Source organism: Leuresthes tenuis, unplaced genomic scaffold (genome assembly GCF_036924035.1).
Source record: "Leuresthes tenuis unplaced genomic scaffold, fLeuTen1.0.hap1 SCAF_7, whole genome shotgun sequence".
Classification (NCBI taxonomy): Eukaryota; Metazoa; Chordata; class Actinopteri; order Atheriniformes; family Atherinopsidae; genus Leuresthes; species Leuresthes tenuis.
The window spans coordinates 22,713,548-22,740,235 of record NW_027325361.1 but is presented as its reverse complement, the minus strand read 5'-3'; the positions used below and the strand labels follow the sequence as shown (position 1 = coordinate 22,740,235).

The 26,688-nt window shown below is 42.2% G+C and overlaps 2 protein-coding genes across 2 annotated transcripts in view; one reads left to right on the top strand and one right to left on the bottom strand.

The window, feature by feature from the left end:
• dcun1d4 (DCN1, defective in cullin neddylation 1, domain containing 4 (S. cerevisiae)) overlaps positions 1-25,149 on the top strand; it is a 163,613-nt gene extending 138,464 nt beyond the window's left edge. The window contains exon 12 of the mRNA XM_072389977.1: positions 25,138-25,149. The gene's annotated coding sequence lies outside the window, so the exon portion shown is untranslated. The remainder of the gene's footprint in view (positions 1-25,137) is intronic.
• Positions 1-26,688, bottom strand: part of scfd2 (sec1 family domain containing 2) — a 95,141-nt gene that overhangs the window by 60,911 nt on the left and 7,542 nt on the right. The window contains exons 3-4 of the mRNA XM_072389975.1: positions 22,187-22,314; positions 16,009-16,184 (exon numbers count right to left, since the gene is read on the bottom strand). Coding sequence (XP_072246076.1) covers positions 16,009-16,184; positions 22,187-22,314 — 304 coding nt within the window. The remainder of the gene's footprint in view (positions 1-16,008; positions 16,185-22,186; positions 22,315-26,688) is intronic.

Sequence of the window (26,688 nt, the reverse complement as noted above, 5' to 3'; positions counted from 1 at the left end):
CTTGTCAACATGTCAATGAAATGTGTTTTTTCTGCATTACAAGATGAAATCTAAGCAAAATCAGCCATCAGTACTATGACTGGAAGATAAATCTACAGAGCACTACCTGCAGTCTAACAGAATCAAGGCCAGCAGTTGGTATGTTCCACATAGAAGAAGAGACCGATCCTGACTACTTGCACCATCGAGCTGTATATATATATGTTCTGTATATGCTGTAAGGAATTCATGCAATGAGAAACTTTGAGGAAAAGTTAGCAGGGCGCTAGCGGAAGCTCCCAAATCCAAAGGAACAGGTACTAGCTGCTAACCACCGGGACTGGGTCCGGCTGAGTGAGTGGCCTCCACGAGCCACCAGGACGGAGCGAGAGTTTGCTAGCTTCCTGAACTCGGTTCCCCCAGAGAGGCTGCTAGCCCCAGCTAACTTCTAGCTTGTGCTAGATCTATGTGCTATTAAGAAATCCCATTTACAATACAGAATGAGCAAAAAGGAGTCGTAACCAGGCCACTTTCATGGGGGGGCACCACACAATTGAAATTGATTATGATTCAATGGGCTTGTCAGTCAACTTGTTTCCAAAATCATTTAGTTCAACTTTGTAGAAGCCAAAGTGCTTCCATATGCTAGCTCTTAATGCTGAGGGTGGCAGTTGGATTTCTTTCTCAGTGATATTGTAGACGCCCCAGATTGTCTGGGCATTTCACTCACGCCTTTTCCAGTTCCTCCTTTTGCGTTCCTTCAACATTGCCTTAATAATTAACATAAAGAAAATCTGTATTTGACATTTGCGAATAAATTCAGAAAAGTCTACAAATTCAGTCGGACTAAAGCACACACACTGCAAAATATAGGTAGCAAAAGTTGAGTGTTATGCTTGTGTTGACAAAGTGTCACACAAAGAAATTCCCTCAGCGTGCAGTCTAGGATAAGACAGCACAGACAAACAGCATCAGTCCGCAGACAACATGTCTGCACACTAACATCCATCGCTTAGCTGTAATTCCATCTGTTCTAACACTTTCAGTAACAGAGGGCTTTAGCAGGACCTCTTTTTTTGGCAATTCATTTGAATGCAGACCCACAAACAAGGATGGGGCTGAAGAGGAGATGGTGGTTGGGGTCAGGACGGAAACTGCCAGGGTTGATTTCTCTTTATATACGTGTGTTTGTGTGAGTATGTGTGTGAAACACAGTCCCTGTCTGCTGACACTGTTTCAACACACAAGCTGAAATAGAACAATACAAACAACATCACCCAGAGTTTCTCCTCCGCAAACATTCCCACCGCTTTAAGCCCACAGCTCAGCTAAAAAACACTACGAGGAGGGGCACTGGGACAAGCTGAAACCACTAATACACGCTAACACTTGTTTTTTTTCTTTTTGACTTCTTTCTATTTTTTTATTTGTTTCGTCTTGGACACAGAACATAATTCTCTTTATGGTTGTCTCCCCTTTTCCAGATTTCTTCACCCATTCCCCAGCGTATCCCACTCTGTTCCTCTCACTGCTTTACTTGTGAAAGGCAGAACTCTTCTCACGCCAAATCTCACAGACCCTTATCTGATGTGATAAAAAATAAAATAAAAATCCTCCAAGACTAATATAACTTTGAGAAATCATAACTTATATCTCTGACAAAATCAAGTGCCGGAACCCGCGAGCTGAATAACACAAACTGAACAGCAGCTGCGTCGACATTTTGCAAGAACATCTTGCAAAATGAGGAGGAATGGACTCCTTGACCAAATTTTGATTGGAATAAACATTCAGTTTTGACTGCTTATACCATCCATTTCACTCTTTCCTTTACACTGTGTAATGGAGGACTGACGGAAGATGGCTCTTGTGGACCACCTTCACTTCGCAAAATTCTTGGTTCACAAACTGTTCACGCACACATTAAACAACTGAAGACGACAGATTGGTGACGTTTCCTTAAACTTGCTGACTGCTTATGTTCTCTTTTTGTGTTCCTAATGTTTGGAAGTTTAAGTTTTGGCTGAATATTCCAACCAGCAGAGTGTCTCAAAACGTTGGCAGCTGTCTTCTAAGTTCTCTTTGTGACCTTTTGGCTTTGCAGCCCAAGGCAGCCTCACTGACGATCTCTTATCTTTACTTAAATTTAAACATGACAATGTGCCACAGAGTGTGTGACGATGTTTGACTGTGATCTCTCTCTCTCTGATAAGTATAAGCCGTTGTCTGGTAGTAAATCCTCAGCCCCCCCCCAAAAAAACAGTCTCTTCGTAGACGATGAAAATGTCTCTCTGGTCCTCATCCTCTCCCATCATGTCTGCCCTTCCTGAACAGATGGTAAAGACATCACTAATGCCTTGTCTGTCTGTTTGTCTATCTTGTGATGCAGCGCAGAGCCTCACCATTAAACAAGACCTAAAAACATTGCGCTGGCAAAGAGCTTCTCTAAACACCACTAAGACTGTGAGAATTATGTCACTGTGCGCTTGATGGTCAAAGTGGTCGAGTACTCCAAATATATCCCACTTAACGAATATAATCCCATTATATCTATTATTCAAACACAATTTTCCCACAAGTCCTTCGTTAGTCACTTAGTGAACACGTAGTTGTTGTTTTTTTTACTGTGGACCAAAATAATTTACTTGTTTACTCCATGCCATTATCTAACAAGCACATTTGAGATCATTTTCATTAAGGTCTCACAGCTTCTGGCTTGCTCACACAGCCATTAAAGGGAAAGATCAGAGGACACAAATTTCAAAGCTTTATGAATATTCTGATTACTTAAGCTTTGACCCAGGATGCTACCTTTAGCAGCTGCCTGAAAACTAAAATGACTTAACGTAAAATAAAGACTACACTATAAGATGATAGCGAAGTCTTTTAGAGGTTGTTATTCGGTGTTGCACTGTTCCTCCGTACAGCCCCACCCAATCATCTTTAGAAATGTATCTTTTACTTTCACCACAGGCTTCAGCATTACAAGTCAGTGAATTGAAACAAGTCCTGTGGACTGACGAAGCTGAAATAAAACTCTCTGGCCCCATTAAGCAAAGACTGTTTGCAGGATTTCAGGTTGTTGAGCGCCGGGCTGGATTGATCGAGCTTTGCGGTTGAGTTGCAGCCAGTAGCTCTGGAAATATTACCTCGTTAGAGGAGAAAACTGATTAAATGAAATGGAAGATTCTTACAAAATTCTGCTGGGAAACATCACAGAAGCTGAAGATTAAAAGAAGACGGCTTCTACAGCAGGAAAATAAAATTGTGAACACCTTAAATCAATGGGCTACCTCAAGGGATGCAAGTTGAATGTTTTGGCATGGCCCCTCACATTCCCAAAACCCGAACATCTGTGGCTGGACCTCAAAAGAGGGTCCAAAAATTCTCAAGAAATAAGCAGTGAAGCAGTAATCCAGGTGTCCTATTTCTTTATTCTGTCCTTATTCAGTTTTCTCCATTCAATGCGTTTGTACAGCAAAAACGGTAAGGCTTAGAGAGAAGAACCATCAAGTCATAGCACAAAACAAGTCAGATCTAATTACGCCCTAAAATCTTAGGTACCCCATCCATTCAGAGTGCTGTAATAATGCAGCTTACATTTCCACAATTATTTAAAAAAAAGGCCTGGTCAACAGTCAAAACTCATGTTGTTCATCCTTTCGAGTGAAATTTGGATTATATGATTTAGTGTCATAAATAAGTAAGTCAGCCCTGTGATGGACTGGCGACCTGTCCAGGGTGTACCCCGCCTCTTGCCCGATGACCGCTGGGATAGGCTCCAGCCCAGCCCCCCCACCCGACTGACGGATTAAGCGGGTATAGACAATGGATGGATGGATGAAATACGCCAGTCTATAAAACTGAATAACTGAAGTGGAAGTGGCTTTGTACAAAAAGATATTGGGTCACAGTGATGTGCAATTTATTTAATTTATTCATATTTTGGTCATAAGATATGAATAAGTTTGGTCATATTATATAATTGTTCCAATTTATGTGAAGATAGGGTATAAAACCAAGTCTCCGCAGCTGAGAGTCAGTCAGTAAGGTTAGGCTCAGAATCCCCAAATGGCTAAATTCTACTTACCACCAAATGTAGCAACGTAAAATAACAGCTTGTACTCACTGCAGACTTGAATGTTTTTGCTTCTTGAAGCTATTTTTGTTATTTTGAAAAGGCAAAAAAAAATGGAAATGGAAGTTTGAATAAGTTTGAACCTTTGCAAGGAGGTTATCGTGTTTTTTGTTCACTTGCAGTGGCATTAATGGGAGAGGAAAAACTAATGCTTCCAACTTTAAACTACAAGTTAATGCAGTGCCCTGTGGTAAAGCGTCCAAAATGGCCAAAGAGCTGAGCCAACCTCACTGACACATTCTGGGCACAAAAAGAATCAGATATGCTTGTAAATGCGTGATTCAATGCAAAGCTGCTTTATTAGATAACAGATTTAGCAAAGACGTATCCATCTTATACCACAGAGAGTCTTTATGAATATTAAGAAACTATCACTCTATTATCATCATTTCTTTAACTCACGTATGGATTTTTTTATTCTGTAACTAAAGCAAAAGCTCTGGGGCACAGCTTTGTCTTTTCAAAGAAAGATGAAGCAGTGGGCAGAGTCAGCTAATTACAGCTCGTTTCATGCAAACTTGCAAAATAAAAATTGGATTCTGCAGTTTCACCTCTGGACTGTTATCTTTTCAACAGGATGTGGACTGGTGGTTTGTACAGTGTGAATGAGGACAACTGAACTTTTGATCCTCACAGCCAGATGTGCAGCATGTATCTAATGTGTTATCTGACTAAATGCTTCTCTCGCTCGACAACCAGCTCCTAATAACCGCAGCAAACAAATGACACTTACGCCAAGGCTTCTGACTATTTTAACGTGAATGGGGCCACCCAAACAGAACACAGCACACATCAATCAATTAATACATGGTGGAATTTATCATGCCTCATGAGCACGCAATAGGCAGCGCGCAAAAGGCCCATAAACCTTAATGCCGTCAAACGCGCCCCTCACAGACATCTCTGCTGTGATGTTTAGACGTGGTGCTCAGAACTCAGAGACATGGCGACAGCTAACATGAAAGAGGCCAGCATCTTAAATAACTCAGAACAAAAGCAAAAAAACAAAACAAAACAAAGCGGGGTGGAGAAGATTAAGACTAAAGCAGCAGGAGAATGGGACAAGGGGGCACATGGCAGGCGTATGAGCAATCCCTCCCCTCCTCAGATCCCCCTAACCCCCCCTCCAACCAGCTCATAATTAGCGGTTCGGCGTCTGTGCTCGTTTTGGGTTACTTTTATTTCTTTTCCCATTTCCATGAAAACAGCAATGGGACAAACAGGCCCACATGTGCTTCAAAGTACAGCAAGCTTAGAACAATAGAAGAAGAGATGTGGGGCATATGAGTTCACCCCAGATGAAAGCTAGAGTGGGAAAACTCAGGAATTGATGAGGTTTTCTCTCATATGTTTTCAAATCAACTTTTCCTATTGGATCAACTGTAGTATGGAGGGCTGGAACAGCTTAGTTTTGGCTTCCACCGGTATACACTATGACAGGCAGTGGAAATTTTTCAACGAGACTCTGCAGGCTTTTCACAATGCACTATTTTCCAACTGCCCACATGTTTGATTATATCAGTACGATCTATGTATTCGTATCATGTATGGTTCAAAGAAATACATCTCTCTGTGAGTTGCATCTAGCCAACGTGTGGGCAACTGTCTCCATTTGTCAAAACTGCACCAAACATATCCAGTATTCTGGCGAATGTTCTGACGCAGTTCTACCAAATCCATTTACAAATATTTTGTCAGGGCGTACAAGCTCACATTGGCCACTCTTACAGGATGTTTCAGCAGTCATTCTTATTCCTTCTGCTCTGCATAAGCGCTCCAAAGATATAATGAGACATTTGTATGAATAAACAGAAGAGCAATATTATTGATAACTTAAGATGAAAGGATTAAGGGGAGAGAAACATCTGTTTGAGGATGAGGAAAAACTACAATGAAAACAAGAAATTCAAAACCAAGAGAGAAAGTTCTAACAGTGTGGAATGAAGGGGGGGTTATTAACTACCACCAGACCCCAACAGAGAGCCTGTGGGGTGTGGGGTGGGGCATCACCATATTCTCTGCACCCTGATGTCAATCATGTTACGAGGGGAGGGGTGTGCTGGGTTCCCTAAAACTTCCACCACAGATGAGTTTCATTTCTAGCTCACACAAGATGATTCCAAGACCAACACAAGGTACACACACACAAACCTAAAAGCAAGCTGTGTTGTATGTATTTTTTTTCTTTTCATCAACATATACTGAGGAATAAATGCAAATACCAGCTCAAGGTGAAAGCTGAGCTTCAAACCAGATACAGCTAGCATTGTCACAATCTATAACCTGTGAAACATTTGAAGTCAAAGCGGCCTGGAGTCTGTATGGTCCCATTCCTTAAATCAAACAAAATGCCCTCCTCCGAAGAAAATGCTCCCACGACTCTGAGATGCTACAGGATTTGTTCCAGATTCCTCGACCGTGAGCTTTTTAGACATTTAATCAAACACAGCATTCCTTCAAAATCAGAGGTCCTCACTCACCACACAGGTCACGGGATAGAATCGAGTTCCTATTACAAATATGACACAGAAATTAAGCCAAAATGGTTTCAAAACTCTGACAAAGGTGGCGCCATCACTTAGTTGGTAATAAAGACAAGACTGACTCCATTGTAAAAGCACATATTTCACAACTGGTGCACTTCACCTGACCATACACCCAATTTATTGGATTTAGATGGCTGAGCTATGTTGTTACATGTGGAGCAAAACCCCAAGGGAGTGAAGGTAATTAATGACAGAACAAGGGTGGCAAGAGTCTGTCTCTTATTGACCTAATATGACCCTCAATACTTAGTTACTATGGTGATTGGTCAGTCTCAGTCCCTCTGGGTGACAAAGTAGAGGGCATGAGTGAGCACAAGGGTGGGGGCAGAGAGGAGAATAGGGTGCAGACTGGGGTTTCAGATGGGTATAATTCCACAAGATATCAAAGAGAGGTCTTTGCCCCACCTTTTCTTCATGACCTAAGGGTTTTTTTTCTTCACTTTAGCCCATTTATCTCTGTTTAGAGAATTCACGCCTCTTCTCATCAGTGACAGAAGAGGGTGCTACTTTCCAACAATGTCCCCAAATCTATAGGTTAACGGGAAAGTGGCCAAGAAAACTGTAAGATATTACTGTCAATCGGCTAAAAAGGTTGAGCATTCACTATCATTGAACCAATCACATCGAACCTGGACTGTCATGTGACTACCTGGACGGCTAAAAACAAGCTGAGAGATGTGAACTAATCAATCACAATTAAGCCTTCATTCAAGCTACAAATATTTCATCGAGCTCCAAGTCTTGCGGTACTCAATAAGGACACCCAAAGGCCCTGGAATGTTCCTCTGTCTCCATTTCAGATCAGACACACAGACACAAAGACGCATGTCCTGTGGGCTGTGACCTTCCCTGGCCTGTGCTCAGCAGGTAGTGACAAATGACCTGATAGTTAATCTGTCCTGAGGTGGAGCTTTTCAATGAGGAACAGAGAGCCTGTTTGTGACAACAGGAAGTCGGGACAATGTTTCCAGAATAAGCACATTAAAGGATGCACATGCATGAATGCTTGGAAGCACACACGGACACTCACACACACACACACACACACCGACTTGCAAGTACATCTGGATACGGTTTCAGATGCAGAATATCACGGAACGAATAGCACATTAAGAGTGACGAGTGACATATAAACTGAGGGATGACTTGTGTGTCACTCACAGAGGCAGAAAGGCAGAAAGTGTTTCAGTGGTCAGCTCCATCTGGGACAGTGAGTCATTGTTGGGTCCTTTACAAGTACCTGCCTTCTTAGTTAACGGTCAGCTTTTTCTACGGCCTTCCCCTGTTAACAATCCAAGTGTGAATGCTGGGCATTGTGGTATTTTTCCCCATCTGTGGTGTCTTGTTGGAGCATGCTCAAATGCAGTCTGACGCCAGGAGGCCAAGTCAGCAGACCACACTGACCCGATTCACCAAGGATGGAGAGGGTTAGTGGGTACTTCATAAGCACCCACCGTTCGCTTTCCCCAAACCGACTGAGATGACAATGCAGCTCAGTACAACATGGTTCTAGAACACCAAAAGCAAACATATGTGGAGCGAGCAATGTGGACGATCTCGAAAAAAATTTAAACATTTTCAGTTTGGTCTGAGCGAGGGTGAGGGTCCTTTGGCCAAAGCTGTGAAAAAACAGATCGTAGAACCCTCAAAAAACAAACATTCATGCGGGGAAAAAAAACTAAACGCCACATGAAAAGTTCTCAGGAAGTGAAGGGCATTAACTGACTCTGCAGTTTAACATCCAGAACAAAGAAAAATACACAGATGTATATAAGCAGCAAATGCAACTTTACGAGGCAATGTCAGAAGAAAAATGCAGCTTTCAGTAAAAGAGAAAATGTTTAGTCTTATAAACCAACACAAGCCCATCTTATTCTCCCACTTTTGACATTCAGGGAGCTGCAGCTCTATAATTCTAAAGCTATTAACATCAAAGCAATTCCTAAACAGTCTCAGTTCAGTGGGCTGGGATATAGATTTAGTAGAAAGATGCTTAGTGAAACACTTAAAATGCAGTAGATGCAAATTACTATTGAGCTGAAAAGTGAAGCCAGCGAGGTTTAATATGAGGAAACTTCATTGCACCTTCTTGTTCCTCGATTTTCCATGAGAGACAAATTGAACACAATCAGCCAGCAGGGCGATAAAGGATAAGTAATGCAGACAGAAGAGTGAGCCGAGCACCTATCTGTCTGAAAGAGGAGAGGTAATGATAACAGGAAGTGAGATGAGTTGGTGTTGCCCTCTGGCCTACCAGCCCATCACCCCTGTTAAAAAGGTTCCTCTCTATAAACAGGCCCCTCTCTGCCTATTAAACAGCTAGTACATTAGGCCTGCAGAATAATCTAAACACAGCCGTCAGGGTACCGCCACTGAGGGTGGGGGGAGATAGGGGCTGAGGAAAGGAAAGGGGGCTTGGGATGGGTGCTATTCCTGGGTCTTCTTGGGAGTAAACTCCACTGCTTTTCTCTTCCACTGTAATCCTCTCCAACTAAACACAGGAAGGAAGAGATAGGTAAATAACTCTCTTCTGATAAACCCAGCTCTTTTCCCGCCATGCATTCCTTCTAGTTTCAGAATAACTGCTATACTGGAAAACACAGAGGCCTAGAGTTTAGTGGAGCGCATGGAGTTCATGTTGACTACTTTAGTGTATGCTATGTAGAGATACACGTTTGGAGAGTGCACAACAGAGAAAGAGGTTAAACATGATATATCTAAAAGGAAATGCATCATAAAGCCCAGTTTTGGGGGAAAAGTTTAAAAAAAGGATAAACGGAAGCGACAGCAGAGACAGAGGGGCCACTTTGTTAAGAGGCAGACAGGAGATGATCCCGAACCCCCTGTGACTCGTTCTGAGTGCGGATCTGCGTAGCTCCAGGGTTGGATGAGGGACAATGTGGTACAGAAAGTGGATGGATTGTGAGACGGTCAGTCCAGGTCAGTGCAGATGTGAAGCTGTTAAACGGTGGGGAACTGGAAGAGGTCAATGCTGGACATTTCAGGGCAGCGCCCTGGAGTCATTCACACTTCTTTGTTACAATTGCCAGCTAACTACATGAAGCGACGGGGACACAACAGAGATGCAGAATAAAGGGGAATGTCTGGGATGTGGGGACAGGCTCCATGCACCGGGGAAAGGCCAATTACTGGCTTAAATCCCCCCCGTCTGTGGCATGCAGCTCAGATAAGATGAGAGTTACTCAGAACCAATATCAACATTTTTCCATCTGTCGCCATAAGAAATGATACAATCCAGATGTTACATAAATATATAACTGTATAAACCTCGGCATGCTGGGGATCTGTGTGCTTTCTTGCAGCTTTTTGTAGGTTTTTACTGTCAAGCTACTAACATACCACAGATCGACAGGTTTAAGGCTCTGCAGGTCAGTGTATGTCCAGGAGGGATCAAGGGGTGGAGGTGAAGGGTCATGAGTCTCTAGGCCAGAACAGTGACACTGTCCTGGGGGTTGTTAATGGAAGATGATCCTGTTGATCAGACCTGGGAGGATGATTATTTACAACACAGACAGATGCAGAAACAGAACAAACATGAGTCTGGAAAGCATCTTGGGACTCAGCTTGGCTAATGCAACACGGAGCAAAATAAATAAAATAAAGATAAAAGTCTGAAAGGGAGCCAAAAAAGGGTCAAGCTTTACAAACTGTTTTAGAAAAAAAGGTTTTAGAAAACACGTGTTTTAGTTGCTTCACCAGCAGTATTTTTCTTTCACAAGAAAATCCGAACTTCCCTCTTATTTGCTGCCATTCCTCACTTAATGTTTTTTTTTCATAGGAGAATAATGCTGCTGATTGAATAGAGGAAAATCTATCTGGGAAAAATGTGTTTGTTTGGCTAATTTGAATACTGAAACAGTGTAATATAGCATAAAATAGTTTTGCCTAGAAATAGTTATCATTGGTAAAAATAGAGGTATTTTATGTGGACAGCATTGAGAGATTTACCCTGGCTTCTTACAGTTCTCGCATAAAGTGATACTTTGTTCATTTGATTAATTGTGTGTAATCTGCAAAACAACGCGAATTAAGATAAAAATCCACGCCTTTTTACAGTGTAATTTATTCTTCAAAAAAAGACTGCATTCTTGACTTGGTCTTATCAGATCTTCACAGTTTTTTTTGGTTCAGTCTTAAAAAAATTAAAATTAAAAAAGACCCCCCAAATAGGGAGGAAAGCAATTACAAAGTGGCTGCAATGACAGACTAGCATTACATCTACTCACCCTCAACGCTCAATGCTTTCTTTCAAAACACTGACACCTTAGGTAAAATATGCTACCTGTTCCAAGTTCAACTGAGATCCATAGTTGCTCAAACCCACTTCCGAAGAACTCACTAGTGTGAACTAATTTGAATCAGGTCGACTCTTATTTTTAACTTTTTTTCTTCTTTGACAGCAACTTACGAAAAATAATGAGACCATTTTTGTGTTTATCCAATTATTTTCTATGGGCTTTGACAAATGAAAATTGATGTTAAGGGCAATGGCTTTGGATCTAAAACTCAATTCTAAGTCATATTTTCCCTTCTTCAGACTTAAACACAAACATGCAGCAGAGACAGAGATAAGAACCAGGCAGGCAGTTTGAGAGACCCATGGGAGATGGGGACACACAGCCCAGCGTAGCTTTCTCTCAGAACAGTGCTGTGACCAGTAATAACTCTGAACTTGAATGTTTGCAGAGGCGTGCCCTGGTAATCCCAGCAGAGTGAAGCAACAGGCCGGGGTGAGAGGGGTTAGCTCCTTTTCTACTGTGCTGCTGTCATCACAACTTTGTGTAGTGATGTGACAGACGTCTCAACAGCAGACTGCAAGGCACGCTCAGACACAACACTGGCCGTCAAAAGTTTGTGATTCCAGAAGCTGTAGCTGCAGCATGTCCTAAGTCTGCACTCCGTGGGACGCGTGCACAGTAGTAGTGTGCACGTTTAGTTTGGTAAAGCAGAGACCCTGGCTGGGCTGTTGATGGGAAGGTGCGTCTGTGATGTTCTGGGAAGTGGTGAAAGAGTGAGTCTGTTGAGCTTTTTCACTGGCCGCACCACCCTGGTCTAACGCTGAGCACGTCTAGCACACGCACACACATTCTTTAACTGTGGGCTGGAACTCGACCAAGTCTGCTCAATCTGACCCATTCAGACTAAAACCCAGTTACATGCCAGACAGCGAAAGCCCAGGCCAGCAAGGGGGGGATTGGTGCAGGCAGGGTGGCAGTGCCAGACAAGAAGATATCTGGCCGTCTCACATAAATGTAAGCACTATATCAAGGAAGAAATAAATCCAGTGGTCCTGCAGGATAAATGCCAAGTATCATACGAACCACATTTATATCATAGTCCAACTAACATGTCAATGTCCATAACCACATCAGTGCACTTTTCTCATTAATCTCCAGCTGCAAGACCCTCACAGGTATATTGCCTTTCACATTCTATTTGCAGTCTCACATCTGCAAAAACTGTGTTCATTTCCTGATTTTTTGTCTTTCTGTTCCACCATATTCAAACATTACTTCATCACCAAAACACTATGCTGCAGCTGAGGAAACGCTGTCTAGGTCACAAAGTAGCTGTTACCCATTATTTCATATTGACAGAGTGAGCGTGACTTTTGGGAAAGACGAGCACAAGGCAAGGCCCTGAACCCAATAGCCCTTTGCCTCAGTGAGGCTGCTGACCACTCCGAGGCCCCAACGTACCACATGAGTTGGCCTGAAAGAACTCAAACTGTTCGCTAGTGATGGAGCGCCGAGCCCTGTCCAGTCGCCCTCACAGCAGCCCTCACACACACACTCAGGCAGAGCAAACACATCTCGACCGCCAGGCAGGTCTGAGAGGCATTTCGCTCCACCATTTTGCAGTGTAATTAACTTCTCTGCCTCCATGGTGAGCCAAAAAAAAAAACTCACATGGAAATTGAATAAACAGAGGGGGGCAGAGGGGACACGCAGCTCATTTCTCTTAATACCTCAATAAAACTGAGAGCCATTTTGATTACTAACATCAACTCTCACATTGTGCTCACGGCCTGATTTTGAGATGTGATTTTCAAAGAATGTTCTTTTGAACTTGGGCCAAGTGGTTTGGACTTTAAAAAAAATACAACGGTTATTAACATGGCCACAATCATTTTAATGAAACCTCGCTCCACCTGTGAATGTTGCTCATTTTGTTCTCACAAGCTAAGAGACTAAAACTGAAAAAGTGCAGTGAGAAATTTGCTCTGAATTATCCAGGTATGGCAGACACTCATGGGGGAGTGGATCAAAGTAGAGTCATGGAGTAAATGGATACTGGAACTAAAAGCCCTAAAGTCTTCTTCCTTTATTTAATAAACGAGTGGCCCGAGCTGAGCACTGAGGTTTAAGAGGTTGTTTTCAAATTCCAGTTTGGCATGGGCCATGACTGAAGGCTTGTTTTATTTTTCCGTGATTTAGTTTAATAAGTTCCAAAATACTCTGCTGTCCTATTGCTTGTCTTACAGCTTCAGGAATATAACGAGGATCAATGAAAATAGCAAGGTAAGAGGAGGAGGAGGGTGAGATGGAGGAGGAGAAAGAGAAATAGTTTTAGTATTAGTTAGCTCTGAATTTGGAAATGTTTAGCTCCGGACTCTGGGTAAATGAGTGCAAAATATGTGCTGACCGCTGCTGAGGGGGTGAAATAAGAGGTTAGGAACGGATGACTGTGTGTACTCTGGCTTTTGATTCATTCTTAGTACTACACTTCCCCTTCATCACCTCTGTCTCTCCATCAGACTTGCTCTCTGACCTCTCAGATGTCAAATACATGTGTACATCGGCCTCTACCCTCCCCCATAAAATAGACCTATTTCACCTCAAGACTCAAAAGGCCTCTAAATATCATGATGGAAAATTGACTTTTTTGCCATCCTTACGGGATCCGAATGCTTTCCTTACAAACAAAAATAACCTTGTTTATGAGGGAGAGGAGTCTATCTTTTTTTCCCCACTGGTAGCTTTCAGTTTAACAACATTCTGTCCACCAACCTGCAAACCACCCCCTTACCTGTGAGCACTGGTAATGAAATGCCTAGGAGAAGCGACAGGAGAAACATAAAAGGCTACTTGTAGTGGGAATCTGACGTTTTCCTGTTTACAACCCAGGTCCCCAAAAAGTTGGGACGCTGTGTACAATGTGAATAAAAACAAAATGCAATGCTTTGAGCAATGCTTTAAATGCAGTTCTCACAAAATCAGAATATTATTTACAATTAAATATAGAAAACATACAAAAAAATTAGATGAGACAGTTTACACTTTCATGAAAAATATAAGCACAAACTGAATTTTGTTGGAGTTTTTTGATGGACAATAAAAAAAAGGCTGAAAAAGTAAGTGGTACTAAGAAAAAAACAGCTAAAAGAACATGTTGCAACTAATAAGTTAACTTAGAAACAGGTCAGTAACATAATTGGGTAAAAAAAGAGAAATGCAGAGTCTCTCAGAGATAAAGATGGGTAGAGGTTCATTCATCTATAAAAATTGCATCTACAAGGCGCAATCCCAGAATTATGTTCCACAATGTGAAATTGCGAAGAATATCCCATCATCTAAAATACATAAGAGCATGAAAAGCTTCAGTGAATCTGGAGACTTGCTGAAAATCAATATTAGATGCCTGTGATCTTCAGGCCCTCAGACGGCACCTCATTAAAAACAGGGCTCAAATCACTGCATAGGCTCAGGAACAGTCCCAGAAATCACTGGGAACACAATTTCTGGTTTCTAGGACTGCCTTCTTTCACCTTCGTAATATTGCCAAAATCAGGAACATCCTGTCTCAAGGTGATGCAGAGAAACTAGTTCATGCATTTGTTACTTCAAGATTGGACTACTGTAATTCCTTATTATTGGGCTGTCCCACATATTCTCTGAAAAGCCTCCAGCTGATCCAAAATGCTGCAGCCAGAGTTCTGATGAGAACTAACAGGAGAGATCATGTTTCTCCAGTTTTAGCTTCTCTTCATTGGCTCCCTGTTAAATTCAGAATAGAATTTAAGATTCTTCTTCTCACATATAAAGTTCTTAATGACCGAGCTCCATCATATCTTAAAGATTTAATTGTAAGATATTTTCCTAACAGAGCACTTCGCTCCCAAACTGCAGGTTTACTTGTTGTTCCCAGAGTTTCTAAAAGTAGAATGGGAGGTAGAGCCTTCAGTTATCAGGCCCCTCTCTTGTGGAATAAGCTGCCAGTAAATGTCCGGGAAGCAGACACCCTTTCCACTTTTAAGATTAGGCTTAAAACTTTTCTTTTCGATAAAGCTTATAGTTAGGGATGGCTCAGGTAATCCTGAAACATCCCATAGTTAAGCTGCTATAGGCTTAGACTGCTGGGGGACCTCATCTGTCACACCTTTCCTCACTTTGCTCTCTTTTTCCCCCTGTTTAATTTCAAAATTGATTTTATGTACATGTGACATTATTGTGATTATTAACCTATGTTTCCCTGTTCCAACAGATATCCTTTGAATGGCGTTATGGTGTTTTTTCCCCCCTCTTTTCCCTCTTTTCTGTCTTCTCAAACCCCAGCTGGTCGAGGCGGATGGCCACCCTTCCTGAGTCTGGTTCTGCCAGAGGTTTCTTCCTGTTAAAAGGGAGTCGTTCCTTTCCACAGTTGCCACAGGCACGCTCAGGACGGGAGATTGGACTGAAGACACGTTTCGGTGCAATCTGTTGGTTTCCTTAGCTAGGATATTAAATTTTTTTAATTAGCTCTATATGAATTAATTGGATTATGATTACAATGAATTGAATTCCAATTGGCTTGAATTGGACTATATTACTTAAGTGCCTTGAGATGACAATTGTTGTAATCTGGCGCTATATAAATAAAATTGAATTGAATTGAATTGAATTCACCGTGCCATCTATAGGGTCAGGTTAAAGCTCTATCATGCAAAAAAGAAGTCAACTAAAAATATCTTAAAACGTAAAAAACACGACAAAGTTGACCCAGGACTGATGAGCTGCTGGAATCTTATAGCAGACAGGAATGGGACAACGTTCCTCTCTTAAAGTCCAGCAACTGGTCAAAAATGCAAGTGACTGCATTATGTTTTTACAATCTACAGTGTCAGTTTTATCAGTTTAAAACGCACGTCTTCATTCATTCAACCAACATTTCTTCATATATGAAAAAGATCATTTCTTCCATCTAAAACATAATTTTGCAGTAAAAGAGCTCAAAGAAAGTGTCTTCTGAAAGTGCCAGGCTTCCCACTTTTTAAGGGGTGAATACTCCCCTGGCTTTCATTGCCTGTAAGACATATGGTTAAGTTTGTATAAAATGAGTGCACACCTGCAGCAGCAGCCTCTCAAAAGCCAGGCAGGCATCCCAGCGGGACAGGCTGGGGTGGCGGAGTGCTTGGGCTGTGGCCAGGCCCAGCTGGAGCACCCCGCTGTGACTCTCTAGCGCCCCCCAACTGCTCTGGAACAGCTTAACGTAGGAGCAGAGCTCCTCAGGGGTCAGGCGGCCTGTGCAGAGGGAACAATAGTAGAAAAAAATTTGAGCCATCATTTTATCACAATTTATCAACATCAAAGAACGGACTATATATAAACTATATTGTAGATACAGGAAACAGTTATTCTCTCACAAATGAGACTATGATCTATTATGTGCCATCTGCTTGGTAACACTCACACACACAATTAAGAAAAGAGAAAAACATGAAGAAAGCAAAAATATTCCATTTTAATTACTATCATGCACTTAGCTTAGGGCAGATGTGAATGACTGGTACTACAGCAGACCATAACATTATTTTAATTAGCAAAAGCTCAGAAGGGTGACAGAAGGCAGGAGACATTTGTGTGGTTGCGTGCCAGTCACAAAGCAAAGTTATTCACACAATATGTGCAAGCCCATTGTGGTAAGTTGCTGTTACGGATACAGTTCTCAGTGACATATGTGTGTGTGTGTGTGTGTTGTGTGAGCTTTAGCATGTCTACATATAGCTGAGGTGCAGCAACACTGATAGGAGCTCCTGAGAGCCCCTCTTGAGTGTGACTAATAAGTGTAAATCAGAGGTTTTTACTGATTATTTATAGAGGTGGCAGAGCGAGGCCAGGCAGCTCGCAGTGTTTGGGGTCCTCTGAATCTCCCCTAAGAAGATTCTCAGAGACAATGAGGAATGGAAGTGTAGAAGGTGTAAAGCTTTCTGAGAGAGGGAGGGATACACGGTGGCACAGAGGAACAAGTGGACCGCGTCAGGGCACTTGGAGAGAGACGGGGCACACATTAACTCTCCATAAAGCCTACTTCTTCGTGTTGATGTTCTGAACCAGCACCAGATGTGGGAGTATTTCCTGTTAAACTACATGGCCAGTGTTTTCTTTAGTGGGGCCAAACACATGACTAGAGGAAAAGCAGAGTAGAAAAGAAAAAAAAGAAAAACACAAAAACACCTCAAAAAATGCACAGAATACTAAAAATGCGATAAAGTCAAAGCAGCACATGTTAAACTTAGTTTAACCCGATGACAAAAAAATCTACGGATGTGCACCACTTTCAGATGAAAATTGAAGTAATCATCAGTTGAGGCAGGGGACAGCCATTCATTTTCATAATCGAATACATTTCTGCAGTCCCGTCTGTTGGAAAACTTTCCTTCCAAAGAACAAAGCAAATATCTACAAAAGAGTTGAGTTTCTTTCTGAAATTAAAGCATTTCTGAAGAATAAGCGTCACTCCAGACATATTCAGAATACTGAAAAGCTCTATTGTGAACATATCCAGCCATAAAAGCCCTGGCAGTATAAGTGAAGTTCCCTAAGCTTGATGTGCCAGCCATAATTCAGCACAGAACAAGGATATACGTACAAAGCAAGGGCCGAGCACAAGTTCACCCCAGAATAGGCAACCAATAATGGGGCAGTGAAGGCCGAACGTAATCAGGCTTTACAGCTAAAGTAGACCAGATGAGAGTGAGTGAGAAAATGGAAGATATTGGAAAAAACTGAAAAAAGGGGTTAAGCCAAGAAAGCCACACAAAAGCCTGCTCTCCATTACACACTCAAACAATCCTGGCCAAGCCTTGGCTCTTATCTATGTCACTGAACTTCCCTCAAAACAATTCTGCGATTCCTCAGGCATCTTGTTGCCAGATGAAAAATGAATCCAAGGGCGATGATCTGTCAGCTGAACACTCGTTTCAAGCTAGGGTGTTACTGTTGTAAGTAAAGTACATGTAACAATATACTTTGTTTGATTCATTGTTTGGTTTCATAACTACTTTAAACTATAAGTTTTCTGGAATTCAAATACATATTTCAAAAATACATAATTGTCATATCATCCAACAGTGCACATACAAAGATATTTAAACAATTCGATGATGTATGCATGACAAAAAATTATTCTAAATAAACTCATGACATCAGGATGTGAGTTTTTGTTTTTGTCCAAAGGCGCCACATGCCAGACGTCTCAGGTATCCACATTACTTCAATTTTTGCTGCTCTTAACCTAAAATGGGAGAGAAACCTGAACCTTTTGGCCGTTTTAATGTTCTTCTGGGTGCACTTATTGCAAGAACCGCCATAAAACAAATCACATTTGGATTCTCATGCTAGAAACAGCTTGAGTTGCAGTCCATTTCTGCCTGATGTGCAGAAGTGGCAACTGAGACACGGCCATGATCAAAGTCTTCAACAATGCAAAAAAGGGCAGGGGCCAACAATAATTTAGTCCTGTTACTGGAAGATGACTTACATTCTAGGTGCAGAGGGTTACACAGAGGCTAAGTGATGTCTGATGTCAGTGAAGAGCTGAGTGTTGGCCTGCTTCAGCAGCTGGACAACCTCACAAGCATTAGGGACACAGGAAGACTGAGACACTTATTTATGCGCTCAAAAGGGAGGAACGTCCTGAAACTTTTATTTGTGGATGCATGCTGGGGCCCCTCTAAAGACCTGACTGTACATAAGAGCACCAGGGCACCTACACCGCTATACAACTCGGCCTTGGCTAGTTTCTATGTCAAAAGAGCTTTCATCTGTTGTTCCCCTTCACCAAAATCTCTTTGCATTTTGACTGTCATTAAATCTGATCTGGATAAGCCCATTTACTTGTGTTAATGTTGCTTTTGTTTTGTATAATGTAACATGACAATGAAAAGAAACATTCACTCGTGCTAGCTGAAGCTAGCTGCTGTGTGAGGATGTGCTCATTTGCACAATGTTTTCTTAAACTAATAGCAAGTCTTAAGAAAGCTAGCTTACAATAACAATGCTACAATGAGGATGCATAGTAAAGCCAGCAATTGGCATGCTAACTTTTGCTGATTGGAATTAAACATAGATTTAGTACTGTCCTTAAAACAGACAAGCAAGCACGATGATGGTGCAAGAGGAAAAGTCAGGGAATCCCCAAATTGATACCAATTCATACTTAGATAAATATGAATGTACAAGCTAAATTTGATGTCAATCCATGCAACTATTCATGAGATCCCTTAACAAATAGTCATGTTACTCCATGGTGGTGCAATTGCGTCATTTAAGGGTCTTTAATATTCCTATGAAGCATCTTCCGTGGCCAGTACAAGATGTCCCGAGGCCCTTTCAGACATACAGTTCTTGAGACTTCATGTGGAGAACGGGACTAGTGAGCTTCCCAAAAACTGTATACCTCCACAACTTCAGGGGCCTTTCTTTAGTTTTTTTTTTTTTGTTTGTTTTCACTTGCATCACTGACAGAAACCGAAACCGTAAAGTGGTATGATAGCCGAGTAGCTGATGTTTTTCCAATATTTACACTTTTTTTTCTTACAAAAATGAAAAGAAAAGGTTTTTTTGGGAATGATCCCATAAACTTGGCACATCAATCCTTAGGAAGTTTTTCCAATTCTTTTTAGCAGAAAAAAATTCAAAGCACAACCAGGTCAAATGGGGAGTATAAGGGCGCAGCCATTTTCAGGTCTGTCTCACACGAGTTGCTGTGCTAGGTTCAGGTCCAGACTCTGGGTGGGTCACTCTGGGATTTCCACAGAGATTTCCTGAAGCCAATCCAGAGTTTTCTTGGCAGTTTGCTTCGGGGCGTGGTCTGGTTGTCAACTGTTACCAAAGCCTAAGCTTCAAAGCACCCTGGAAAAAGTTTTCACACAAGATTTCTGCATCCTTTTTTGTCTCTATCCAGACTAATGTATCCTAACTAGAGTTCCGTGTTTTGAGGGGAATGGATTTTGAGGGACTTTGGATGGGCACCAACATTGCAGTTGCGTAGAGTGATATAATGTGGGAATGCATGATGGTGTGGTGGTAAGCACTGAGGGTTGCTGGTTCAAATTCCATGTTTCTGTGTTAAGTCTGCATGTTCTCCATGTGTATGTGTGGGTTCTCTCCAGCTTCCTCCCACTGTCCAAAAAAAAGTTAGGTTAGTTTGTCTCCAAACTGACCCTAGAAGCCAGTGTGAGCGTGCATGGTTGTTTGTCTCTGTGTGGTTTTGAGATGGACTGGCCACCTGTCCAGAGTGCAACCTGCCTCCTGCCCAATGACAGCTGGGATAAGCTCCGTGACCCTGAATTGGACTAAGTGGGTATAGAAAATGAATGGATGGAGAGTTCAGTTAGACCTTGTCATTTGTTTTCCTGTTGCCAGCCTTCCTACTCATCATAGGTCTCCAGTTAGTTGTTTTAGTCCTGTCTGCCACTCAACTCCTCTTCCTGACTTACCAACAGCCACTCATATATACATGTATACTTCAATGTATACAGTCTTTGGTGTTCTCTGTCCTCCTCTGCTTCCCATCCATCTGCCTAAATTAAATTTCTTGAAATGATGAATCCAATCAGTTGTCTGCCTGGGTCGCTTTTCTCTCTGCTGTTAAAAGCCCAGCTCGCTCCACAGGAAGAAATGCACTGTCAACACATCTCATTTACAGTCCAGTATCAGGTCACACTGTACACAAACTGTATATAATCTTGTGATGCACACATATGCATGCGTACATATACACTCACAGATAACCAGATAAACGCATGCTTATAGACGATGAAACCGTAGCGGTCTGACTAATTCCCTGTTAAGAGCAAAAACACTCAAGACAAACACTGGACACAACCACATACTGTACATGTCCACACACACAGTGAGGGAATTTCATCATCCTGTTGTGCTATGAGAACTCGAGCTCTGAGAAATGGATTATTTTCTCTGCCTCTCTCTGGATGATCTTATCCTGTTAAGAAGCCAAGTTGGGTCTGCAAGTATGTGGGAATACAGGGCCTGTAGTGCCCCGATACAGTACTTTCTGTGCTGATCTACAAAAGCCTACCATAGTTGAGGACATTCTTGGATGCGAGAGGAGAAATGCTACTCTCTCAGAGAGCGGGTGGGCACTGACGGAACAGATAGGTATTAATACTAAGCGTTTTGTGTTACTGGGTTTAGGTTGGTCTCATTTGAGCAAAGCATGATGGATTGAAAAGTCTGCTGGCGGTGCTGGTGTGTGGGATGGGAACAGTGTGGGGGTGTGCTGGGAGCTTAGGGGGGGATTGGTGGACTCTGGTCCTCTGCCAGTGGAGTATAAATGCTCAGTGTGAGAGGGGCCTGACAGTGCCCCCTTCTCTCCTTGCTTTTTTCGTTTTCTCTCTCTAAGCAAAGACAAAGTCAACAGACTGTCAGTCGGCAGGCAGGAGCAGCTTTTATGCTACACCTACCTCATATGGCCTTGTTTTTACTGTCAAACTACTTGTTGAGCATTTGTATAAATGAATACACAATTTAGCAGCCATTTAGGACCGCTGTTCATCACAAATGTGTGAAATGAAACCACAATGTGGCTTTGCAGATGCATTACAGGTTGGGTGGGTGTGTGTGCGTGCGTGAGTGTGTGACCTCCAACATATTACAACCTGCCTGTTATGAGAGGACCTTCGTCACCTGACAGATTATAGTAGTTAAGGGACCAAAACACCCCTCCCTTTTAAACCTCCCCTTTCTGCCAGATGTTAACCTGCATATTAGGCCTGTGTGTGAATGTGTGTATGTGGGAGTATACTGCACCGATTGCCTCTGTGAGCAAGAGGGTAGCATAAAGGTGAGCGTGCAGTAAGGCTGTGCACGCTTGTGCGTGTAATGACTTTATTTTTGCGTGCCTTCACATATTTTTATCCCTCGCTTCAGCCCCCTTTGCTTCATTAACGAACAACAAAAGTTTTCGAAAAGCAGCGTGTGTGCGAGGAAGCATGTGTGTTTGTGAGAGTGTGTGTCATGCAGCCAACATGTGGTTCAGATTTCCTCTGTGGACACATGGGCAAATATACGGCAAGGCAGAGAGGCTGACTTTATGTAGGGGGCGATATGGTCCTGCTCCAAAACACAGCAGTACCAACACATGCGTCTCATCAGGCATATACATTTCAACATATGATGCTTCTTTGTGATGTAAATGTTTATGTGTGTTTTTTCTGTGTTGTATGAAGTTGCTTTTATGCTTGATGGGGATACAACCCCCATCCATGACAAGATCTTACCCATGCTCATCTTGATTGGCAGCTTCTCTTTACTGGCTGCTTCCACCAGGTGCCGACGGACCTCCATCAACCCCTCTTTATGTTTACTGGTCAGCATCGCCTCCCACAGTGATCCCGCTGCAGATGGCCTGATAGGTACAACAGTTAAACAGGTGAGTCTCATCCAGAACAACAAAAATGTAATAAAAGTTGATTCTTAGAACAAGCAGGATGAGCAACAGTTGCCTTTCTTGCTCGTTTGTTCAGACAACACAAAGGCCCCAGTTTAAACATGAAAGGAAAACAAGGACGTGATTGAATGCTCGTCTTGCAGATAGTGAGTGGATGGTTGTGGGGGTGGGGAGGGTGGAGGTGGTGAAGACTCTGCAGTGGGACCCCTCACAGGAAAAAGCTGAAATTAGCAAAAGGAACATTAGGAATGTTTTGAATCCACCGAAAATGGAATGTTGGCACATTCCTCAGGACTGATCAGTGCTGTCCTTACATCGGAGACCAAGATACCTCTTGGTACCATCACAGGGCACATCTCAGTCCCTCATCTCATTATCAGCTAGGTTACGAAACACATCTCTAATCGGAGAGTGACAACAATGCTTGTGTGTAAGACTATTACCATCTGCTGCCCACAGAAACCGCTTTAAGAACCAAAAAGTGTCACAGTGGAGCCTCATCATCATTAAATTCACGGATAATGGCAGTTTTTCTTGCAAGTGTTCCCTGTATCTGACTTCAAACTACAGACAGATTTTATATCTTTGTCTTAATTAATCTCCTTTCAGATTTCTTTCCCTGTTAAAGGCCCTGGTGCTTTGGAGGTTGGTTAACGGGGCATGGAAAGCTAACATCTCCGCCCTTGCTTTTGACAGCTTAAAAGACAAGTGGACATGATCTTTGTACTCTAAAGGGTGAAATTGAGAAGTGAAGGAGACAAAGGATTAAAATGAACCAAGGACAGACAGAGAGGGGAGGTAGGAGGAACCTCGTTGACAAATCTGCTGTTTTTCTTTCCTTTCTTGTCTTTTTTCGAAGCCTTTTCTTCTCTCGCCTTTTCTCTTTTCTAACTACTGCCATGTGTTTAATATCAGATGTAATCTGTTCCAGACCTTGGGCTGTGGCTAGATGGGGAGGAGTGGGGCTCAAACTGGGACACCCGCCATCTTCACACTAGAACTAGACACTAAGACCTGCAAACACTACTCAGCACAGGACCAGTTTAAAGTAAGGATTGATCAGTAAAAGTCCACATATATACACTTTGTGTGCGAATATATATATATATATATGCAAAACAAAATAGGCTTTGCTCAGATTGCAATTAAATCCTAAATATGAGTTAACGCACTGCAGCTATTGGTCAAAAGCTATGACAGGGGGCCATTTCTGGAAAACTCCTCTTTTATCTTTTAGAAAACACCTCCCATACACTTGATGATGTATTACTACTGCTACAGTTACACCAATCATCAAGTCCCACATGCTTGTCATGGCTGAAATACCAACAGTGTGACTCGACCAGGCCATATGCAAGTAGCCCAAAGTGGGTTTGTGTGTGCTCACATGCATCTGTATATGTTTGCACACATCCCTGTGTATCTGTGTGTGTTCTTGGAAGTCAGAGGGGCTTGGAAAAGTGTGGATGAAATATGGTTCTCATTTGGCTTTTTGCCCACCCAGCCCCCAACACCACCTCTGGCCCAGTCCCCTGATGCCTTCCCTGGGCCATTTGGTCAGACGAAGGTGGGGGTGTGAGCTTGGTTTATATTGGCAGGGTGTGAGACAGGCTCCATAACCAGCCAGAAACCTTGTTGAGTAACAACTCTACTATGGAGCAGGGGTGGGTGGGCGGTGTGGGAATCTGGGGTACGTGTGTTTGGCCATCTGCGTGTCTGTGTGAGAGCGGAGTGCTCAGCGACTCTCCTTAGTAAAGAAAATGGTTGCTCAGATGCAAGCTGAAGGGGGCACTCTTGCACTTGACTTATGCACACCATGGTGCATGTCTTCTCTGAACTGCTTTGACAGGCTGAGTGCGTGTGTTTGGAGAGTGTGGGCAAACTAAATTCCAATAGTGTCATACCATTAAAAGGTAGTTAAGAACCAAATGTCATAGTTTAAAGGACAATGTGTTTATTACGTTAACAAATATATGTGCTCATTAAAGTGCCACCTACCAGGTCTAGATGATTAGTGACTGAGCGGGTGAGGAGGGGGCAGTATTCCTGGCAGTGGATGATGCAGGAGAAAAGAATGGCTAAAACCGTTGTGACTCAGGATTTCTTAAATCTATTCCTCATCCTGTAGCCCCTTCCAAATTCAGTTAAACATGTTTATTTATTTAATATGAGTCCCTCTAGTCACAAAGTAAGACTGCACCACACTCCATGACATGAATCAGCAATGAGTCACACTGTTTTACGTACAATCAGTGAAGGGTCAGTTTAACCAAAGGTAAGAAAAAACAAATCTGACCATTTCACCCCGTAATATATATAACAGATGGATATAGATAGATATATAAATTTATGAGCATCTGAGATTACAGCAGCCATCACATAAGAAGGCTGTGAGTGGAATTTAGCTTCTGGTATTTAATGAATTAGTAAGTAAAATGAAGAAGAAGAAAAAAAAAAAACAAAAAGGAAGAAAAAAAAAAGCAGCAACTCTATTCTCTCAGGGAAGTTAAAACTGTTAAGCAGTTATTCATCAATTTTCTGCTTAGGAATATTATGGTATGCCTAAAATCAAAGCTCCATGACAGAGTGGTGTGAGCATTTAAGATGAGGAAAAAGCCAACCCTGCCCCTAAAAATGTAATTATATAAACAGACTTAGCCTCTGACAAGCCAATGCCACCTTTCTCTGTATCTAACAATCAGCTAGCTGCATCTTCCCTGGATGCCATCATTTGCAGAAATTTGGCCGTTTACCTACCCTGACGAGGGATGATAAGAGGAAGAAAAACGGGATTAATCTTGTGAAGAGCAAAGCAGAAATGAAACCCTGCAGATTTTGCTGCAGCTGCACACCATCTCAGATAAACAGATTACATGCATGTTGGGTTGAAGGGCCAAATTATTGCAGTGCTGCATGTGCACGAGTTTTTGGTAGTTACTGTGGATTAAGGTGCAGGACTGACGCATAACTACACTGAGAACTGAAGTTACAAGAGTAACTACATTCAGTGGACACTCAGTGGGTTCTTTTCTATAGAGGTGAGGCTCACCACCAATATCCGCCTCATTTCACAAATGGTCATTTTACAAACCTTTTCCAGATACAGCTGCTATTAACAGATACACTGCACTTACCAGATTGTATCTCTCCCCAACTGCACAGGCAAAATCCTTGTATTTAACAAAGTTGGCAACTTAAAACCCAAACTTAAAACCCCAACTGGAAGGTAACACAAATATTTAATATGTGCAGTATGCATTTGTGATTTCAAATCTCAGCCATTTGGTTCTGGTAATGCTGTGGTTTAGCTGAGCTGATCTGAGATCTTATAATCAGGGTCTTCAGTGGACACACCACCTGCCCCTGAAAACAGAGAGCATTGCTCCTTTTATCAAGATTATTAAACCTAATTCTAAATTCTTAGGGAATGTTTTCATCATTCATATTTGACTGTGTTTTTTTTTTTACTGTTGGTCTAATTTACAGCATAATTTGGTCCTATTTGTGAAGCACTTGTACAAGAGTGTATCTGGGTTCACGTTCACAGAGCACATACACTCCTGCTCAGACTCAGCAGACGGCAAAACCAGAAATATCTACTGCACAGCCCAATTCAAATGATCTACTATATGTACTTTCCAAGAGGACTACGAGTAACAGATGCAGCTTAATACTGTGGAAGTGTGCACGGTCAGCCTGGCTCGCAGGTGACTTAATTTATGGAGTGTGTTTAATGAGGCAGAAAAAAACACTGTTGGCTTCCTGTAAACATCCTCATGTAGCACAGGACAGAACATGGGAGAGAAAGGGAGGATGGTGGAGCAAAACCAGACCTGGCCTTGAGTGTCTGTGTGTTCTGGCAAGAGGGACAAATGACCCAGTGGATTTATGCAGAAAAAAGGAGGGAGAAGAGTTCTGCAGGAAGTAAGGAAGTAACAAAAGAGGTGCATCAAAAAAGGAGATCTCAATGCCCCGTTTTCTTTCACTGAGATGAGATCTGGGTTCAACTCTATGGACAGTATACTGGAGCATTCTAAACCCCATTTCCCCAGTACTAAACAAAGAAAAAATTAATAATGTAACAATAATAACAAGAACATTAAAATACAGGGTCGTGTCAAAGGAACTTGCTTAATTTCATAAGCAGTTTGCAGGCTTTTGAGAGTATTTTAGCTTGTGTGTGAAGGCTTTTATGACACCAAAGAGACCTGAGTGAAGTTGGATGAACATCCTCTAAATGATGTTACCCGATTCAGTGCAGATCGCAGCTCAAAACTAAAAATTAAAAAAAATCTGTAGATGAAAGGAAGTGATTTTTTTGTCACCCACCCC